This window comes from Anthonomus grandis, chromosome 2 (assembly GCF_022605725.1).
Source record: "Anthonomus grandis grandis chromosome 2, icAntGran1.3, whole genome shotgun sequence".
Lineage (NCBI taxonomy): Eukaryota > Metazoa > Arthropoda > Insecta > Coleoptera > Curculionidae > Anthonomus > Anthonomus grandis.
The window spans coordinates 1,187,816-1,195,293 of NC_065547.1; the positions used below are offsets into that span (position 1 = coordinate 1,187,816).

General features: G+C 37.3%; 1 protein-coding gene across 1 annotated transcript; it reads right to left on the reverse strand.

The window, feature by feature from the left end:
- Positions 1-398: 398 nt before the first annotated feature.
- LOC126749238 (sex-determining region Y protein-like) lies at positions 399-1,783 on the reverse strand. Its single transcript, XM_050458934.1, has 2 exons — positions 1,778-1,783; positions 399-1,175 (listed from the first exon to the last, which is right to left on the reverse strand). Exons 1-2 carry the CDS (start codon positions 1,781-1,783, stop codon positions 540-542), a joined length of 642 nt encoding a protein of 213 aa, XP_050314891.1. The 3' UTR covers positions 399-539.
- Between the last annotated feature and the right edge of the window lie 5,695 nt (positions 1,784-7,478).

Below are 7,478 nucleotides of genomic sequence, written 5' to 3' on the forward strand. Positions count from 1 at the left end.
AAAACACTTATCCCCACAAAAAATATAAATCTAGGGAGCTCTAGAGAAAAAATGTAGGTTGCTAGAATGGACTTAGTTAGGCCTAAGTCTCACTGTCACACTCTCTGCACTTTCAAATACAGATACGAAAAACTTACCTACCTCCGCACCCGGGACTTTTAATTTGAATAATATCACCCGGACAAATATTATTGTCGGACTCCATTGCCGTCGTGGTTCTTGTGGTCGTTGTCGATGTTGTCGTTGTTGTTGTTGTCGGTGTCGTTGTCGGCCAAGTCCAAGGTGGCTGAGTAGGCCACGGTGGGTAAGTTGTCCATGATGGCTGACTTGGCCATGTTGGGTAAGGACTCCATGATGGCTGACTTGGCCATGTTGGGTAAGGACTCCATGATGGCTGACTTGGCCATGTTGGGTAAGGACTCCAAGATGGCTGACTTGGCCATGTTGGGTAAGGACTCCAAGATGGCTGACTTGGCCACGGTGGGTAAGGTGTCCACGGTGGGTGAGTTGGCCATGTAAAGGGTGTGGTGGTGGTCCTCCTAGTGGTAGTCGTAGTAGGGCTGGGCGTAGTTGTGGTAGTCGTCGTAGTACTGGGCGTGGTTGTGGTAGTCGTTGTTGGACTGGGCGTGGTTGTGGTAGTCGTCGTAGTACTGGGCGTGGTTGTGGTAGTCGTCGGGCTGGGCGTGGTTGTGGTAGTCGTCGTAGTACTGGGCGTGGTTGTGGTAGTCGTAGTAGGGCTGGGCGTAGTTGTGGTAGTCGTCGTAGTACTGGGCGTGGTTGTGGTAGTCGTTGGGCTGGGCGTGGTTGTGGTAGTCGTCGTAGTACTGGGCGTGGTTGTGGTAGTCGTTGTTGGACTGGGCGTGGTTGTGGTAGTCGTCGTAGTACTGGGCGTGGTTGTGGTAGTTGTTGTCGGACTGGGCGTGGTTGTGGTAGTCGTCGTAGTACTGGGCGTGGTTGTGGTAGTCGTAGTAGGGCTGGTCGTAGTTGTGGTAGTCGTCGTAGTACTGGGCGTGGTTGTGGTAGTCGTTGTCGGGCTGGGCGTAGTTGTGGTAGTCGTCGTAGTACTGGGCGTGGTTGTGGTAGTCGTTGTCGGGCTGGGCGTGGTTGTGGTAGTCGTCGTAGGACTGGGCGTGGTCGTCGTGGTACTTGGTGTGGTAGAAGGCGTAGAAGACATACTAGAGGATGTAGAAGACATACCAGAAGGCGTACCAGAAGGCGTAGAAGACATACCAGAGGGTGTAGAAGACATACCAGAAGGCGTAGAAGGCGTACCAGAAGGTGTAGAAGACATACCAGAAGTCGTAGAAGACGTTGGTGTTGAAATAGATGTGTACGCCTTTGTTGTTGGCGTTACAGATTCTTTATCCGATGATGAACTTTGTTGTGAAGTAGATGTTTGTTGAGGTTTTGAGGATGTCGTTTGACCTGATTGAGATGACGAGGACGCTTTTTGAGTTGGTCGTGTTGATGATTGAGGAGGTAAAGAGGGTGTTGATTTAGTTCGCGTGGTTGATGGTCTTATTGTTGTGGTTTGTGAGGTCGATGGTTCTGCTAGTGTGGTTCCGCCTATGCCTGGACCTCCTCCGCCTAACGAATTATTAAGTTAATCCGAAATAAATCAAAAATTTTATAAATTACTGACCAGGTGGATCCCATGGATTTCCGGCCCCGTCGTCCTCAATATGTTCCATTGGCTGATACCTTCTTCTTGGGCTGCAGTCAAAAAACAAAAAAAAAGTTTCTTAAATACGTTTAAAATTCATGATTTCCTTATTACCCCCATGCGTTTATTCCTGCGGCCAAAATGGCGCCTCCCAGCATCGTAGCGCAGACCAGAGCCGTTTTTACGTAAATTGCCATCTGATTTTGGCCCGTGGAGCTCCTAAAATTAGGAATTTAAAGTATCCAATGCGTGTGGAAATAACCACCAGTTACCTCGCAGACATTTTCACTCAAGCGGGCTGTAAATTATTTAAAAAATAAAATCTTTGTATATATAATATATGGACATTTTCGATTATAAAATTGTATAAATTGTGACATACTTCAAAAGTGCCTTGACAATTACAGATATACTAATGCGATCATTAAAAAAGTTATGTTAATTGGTGTGTTTTATTTTTTAATAATAATGTATTTATTTAGCTTGAGCTACAAAAGGTAATACATATTTAAAAATTTAAATCAATAAAAATAAAAAAGTGCAATTAAATTGAGAAAAAAGTGTGTGCTTGTACAAAATTGCATACATATACAAAAAACACAAAACGTAAACTAAAGTAAAATAAAGTAAAGTAAAGTTTATTCATGCTTATGAAAAAAAATTTTTTTCTTACAATCGTTACAAGTAGATAAATACATATTAAAAAATTATTTCACTTACAAATTATTAAAGTTTTACATTGCAAATTAAATATTAAAAAAATAACATCCAAGATACAATTTCACAAATACTAAATAAAATAATCACAATTTACAAACAGTTAAAATTTTGGAGACCCCAATATCAACTTCAATTTCCTAAAACCTATTTTTGTTTCATTTTCACCAATTTTCACAGTTGAGCTTGTAGATACGCATCAAAGCTATAGAAGGCTCTATCAGCAAGTAATTTTTTTACTGAGGCAGCAAAAAGTTTTTCATTTAGAGTTTTAATATTATTAGGAAGTTTATTAAAAAAGCTTGGGGCATAATAAGTAGTTGAGATACGAGATTTATTGAGTCTTAGAAAGTGCATTTCGAGGAAATCTACTTGTCGAGTGCTGTGAGTATGAATTTGTGATCTCTGGGTATATTTATGTAAATTATTATTTGTATATATTAGACATTCAAAGATATACCGTGATGGAAGTGTAAGAATTTTAAGTTTTTTGAAAGAGTCTCTCACATCGTCCCTGAAACCCAGACCCTCGACAACCCTCAGAGCTCTTCTCTGCAGTTTAAAGATTCTCCTAGCTTGAGGTGCATGACCCCAAGCCAAGAGACCATAATTGCAGGTGGACTGTATTAGCGCATGGTAAACCATTAACAAAACATCCTTATTTACTGTGCCTTTTAAGCGTTTTAAAAGAAATATTTGTTTTGCCAATTTATTTGCAATGAACTCCACATGCTTATTAAATATCATAGTAGGATCTAAGTGAACACCCAAGAATCTCACCCTATCCGAACTCTCAAAATTGGTACCCTCTGTATTTCTCAAAGAGAATAGGACTTCCTCCGTTTTGTTGACATTTAGGCTAAGTCTATTTGCATTAAACCACTTGCTCAAATCTGACTTCACCTCCACCAGCATCAGCTCCAGTTCTTGCAAACTAGTACTCCTGCAAAGAGCAGTAGTGCCGCCAGCAAACAACAGCAGTCTAGACTCAATTGACCTGTCGATATCATTGACATAAATAATAAAGAGGAGTGGCCCCAAAATAGAACCCTGTGGCACACCATGAGTTATTTTGTATTCTTCTGATAAAACTCCACCCCAACAGGTTTTCTGTACACGTCCAACAAGATAAATTTCAAGAAGTGATAAACTGGGCGGGATCAGACCATAAAGTTTAAGCTTGCTCAGAAGGATCCTATGGGATATGCAGTCGAAGGCCTTTGAAAGGTCACAGAAAATTGCCCCAACATGGGACCCCATTTCAAAGCCCTCAACCACATACTCCAGAAGATCCAGTATAGCCTTAACAGTCGATTGTATTTTCCTAAACCCATACTGAAAGTTTTTGATGATTTCATTTTGTTCAAAATAGATATAGAGTTGATTTTTTAAAAGTAGCTCAAAAACCTTCGATATTATTGGAATCAAAGATACTGGACGGTAACTATTTAAATCATCTCTATTCCCTTTTTTAAAAATTGGTATGATCTTTTGAATTTTAAAGCCACTTGGGTAGATGCCTTCCCTTATACATAAATTTAAAAACTTTAAAAAAGGATAAGTTATATGTATAATTTTGACGACCTGTATATTTAAAGATGTTATTAATTAATTATTTATCTTATGCTTTATATTCAATTTATTATGCTTTGTAATCACTTTAAGTTTATATATTCTCATGTAACCTATTGTTTAGTAACTCTTTGCTCGTATGTCTTGTAAGTCGGTCACACCCTGTCATAATAAAAGTTTTTTTAAAACACCTTCGTGTTGGAAACTTATTTAACTGGCGCAGTCGGTAGGATCGGGGCAGTTTTGGCAATAAAAATTCACGTCATCGAGACGATTATTGCTTCAGAACGTGAGTTTCAACTCTTCAGCACCGAGACGAACTCCTGGCAGCTGTGGTTGGCAAGCAAGCAGCAGAGTGTTCACCCGATAGGAAGAAGACCCAAAAAGTACCAAACGGTAAGTGCCCAATTCCTATCAACCCTTTTCATTTTCTCCGTTTGAGCAGGTGAAAAGTTCTGTTAATTTCTCCGATTGAGCAATTAATAGTTTAGTATTAAGTTTTATTTTATTTTAATTGATGTTATAAATTGGAAAAGATATATTTCAAATCGATATTGAATTGCACATTTTATTTGGCATATTTTAATTTTGACAATTTTAATTTGAATTTTAGATTTAAGATATAATAGTTAAAGAAAACAATTCTAGTCAAAATAATATTTTATGAATACTAATATTTAAGATATTGATAGTTTAATCAATACATTTTCACAAACATTAAGATTAAATCAAGAAACTATAAGTGAAAGTATTGAAACATCAAATCAATTCACAATGCCTGAAACAAATGCTTCAAGTAATGTTAATTATACTTTATTAAAAATGTATGTAGACAATATTCTACCATACAACGGAAATCCAAATACCTTAAATAGCTTTATTTCCGCCGCTGATTTCTTATTTGCAACTTATGGAAATGAAAATGACGTAGTATTAAAAAATTATTTGATACGCACAATCCGCATGAAATTAATTGAAAGAGCTCAAATTCTAGTAGGTTGTAGGTTAGAACTAGTAACATGGCTTCAAATTAAAAACGCTTTATTTGACTGTTTTGGCGACAAAAGAAACTTAGAGTGTTTAGAACAGGATCTTTTTATGGCAACCCCTTATAAAAATTAACCCTCCTTACAATTTGGAAAACGTTTACAAGTTTTAAGAAGTTTACTAGCACAAAAAATCAATGGTTACCCATCTACTCAAATGGATGAAGGTACCAAATTAATTCATTTAAGACAATATGATAACGTATGCTTAAGAACCTTTATACGAGGACTACCAAATCCCTTACAAAGTATAATTCGACTCAAAAGTCCAGATTGTATAGAAAATGCTATGACAATGATTGTAGAAGAAGAAAATTTCCAATGTACCCAACATTTAATTAGACATACACTTATTCATAACAAACAGCAACCCCAACAAAAACCAAATTCATCAATCATACTAGACAACAGCACCGACCCAATAATAAGCTATAAGGCTTAAATCCTGCCAATGCCTCAAGTGGCGACACCCCAGTACTCTTAGTGACAGTACAATTAATCGCACACTGAATCGGCTTCACATGCTCGTCCCAACGATCTTTTGGATGTCCCGCTGCCGTTACAGCGAGGGCATTAAGTATGGTCCGATCGTACCGTTCACACTGACCGTTTCACCGCGGAGTGGCTACTGCGTTTAACCGTTGATTGAATATTTGGTATAAACGTTATCAAATATTCAATCAACGGTTTAACGTATGCTTCGCACCGTAATTGTCACAAAATAATTTAAATGTGCGCGAAATAAAAGCAGTAGCCCGATCCGGTTGTATCATGAACGTTATCAAGCAAATAAAAAAGGCAAATAAGCAAAATAAAACATAAGAATCGTTGGTCTGTCAACGTATGGGCAGGCATTGTTGATGATTATTTAATTGGGCAATACCTTCTACCGGAACGGTTAACAGGACCTATTTATCTGCGTTTCTTGGAGAAAGTTCTCCCAGAACTCCTTAAAAATGTTCCACTAAACGTTAGACAGCAAATGTGGTTTCAGCATGATGGAACGCCGGCTCACTTTGCTGTACAAGTACGCGAGTATTTGGCTCAGCGGTTTGGGCACCGTTGGATTGCCAGAGGTGGAGCAGTTTCTTGGCCTCCTAGGTCACCCGATTTAACGTCGCTCGATTTTGTCTTGTGGGGACATGTAAAGTCTTTAGTCTATGAAACTCCAGTAGAATCAGAGCTAGACTTAACTGGACGAATAACAGCAGCATTTCAAATCATTCAAAACGAGGATCAAATTTTTTGTGTAGTCCGCCGAAATCATGTGCGGCGTTTAAATCGGTGTATTGAGGTTGGAGGAAGACATTTTGAACAATTGTGATGGTATCATATACAAAAGGTAAACATAAATGCATCAGATCCTATTTAGGTAATTTATATTTTTCCAAAATTTAAACGCGTCTTAGGGCCGTAGTGGCGTAGTGACACATTTCCGAAAGTGGGTTCCTATACTCAAATGGATTCTTCTGTTGCACTGAACAACCCCTAGAAGTTTGATCCCACAGTTCTGAAACACCCTGTATATTATCTAAAGTTATCACTTTATGTAAATGTAAAATGTCTTTGAAGTGAACGCAGAGAATATTTAACAGATCAAACTTCACAGGTAAATTCGTTTGATCTATTAATTATACAATGCATCCGTTAACTTCCGACATGTATGTATATCCTACTAGCCCGATTTCGGTAGGGTGAAACGCATGGAATTCCAACTGCGTGATGCCTTACTTATTAAACGTAAACCACTTTTAATAATTTTTTAATTTTAATCGTCTTAGGCCTAATTTTCATGTTGCCATTTATTGTTATCGAAGATTTTATAAAAATCTATTTTTGGAACAGCAATGATTAATTGTTCTCGGTTAATTTATTTATTTATGTTTTACTCTGTAGTAATTTTAAATTTTAGTTTTTTTTTTTAAACTGGATAAGTTAAGAAATAAAGATTAGCTTTAGCTTATCTTCAGTTCTGTTCAGGCATATAGGTACTGTATTTTGCAGGGTTTGTTAAATAAAGACGATTTATTATTATTATTTTTTTTTTGAGTTGAATAGTTGAATTTTAGTTGCTTAGCTTTGTTAATAGTACTGATAAAAATAAGTTAATTGCATATAAGTTAACTGCATATATAATTATTGACACTTTCAGTCCTGAGGTAATATTTAGAATATTTAGAAAAAGAAAAATAGGTTCCTAAAAGGCATTTAGTGTTCTACAAAAAGGGCCTCTTAAGATTTTTACATAAACTCGCCCTTTTAAAAGTTATTAAAAATATAAGTAATGGTTAATATTTAACCGCTAAGTCCTAATAAATAAAGAAAAACCTAATCACTTTTCGATAAACTTTAAAAAATCCCAATATTTAGGTAATTTTTCTTTTGGAAGGACAATTGTTATGAAAATCGATAGGCGCGCGATTCCAACATGAAGATTCCGCAGGATTCCAGTGGAGGGGACAGCGATGGTCCATTCAAAC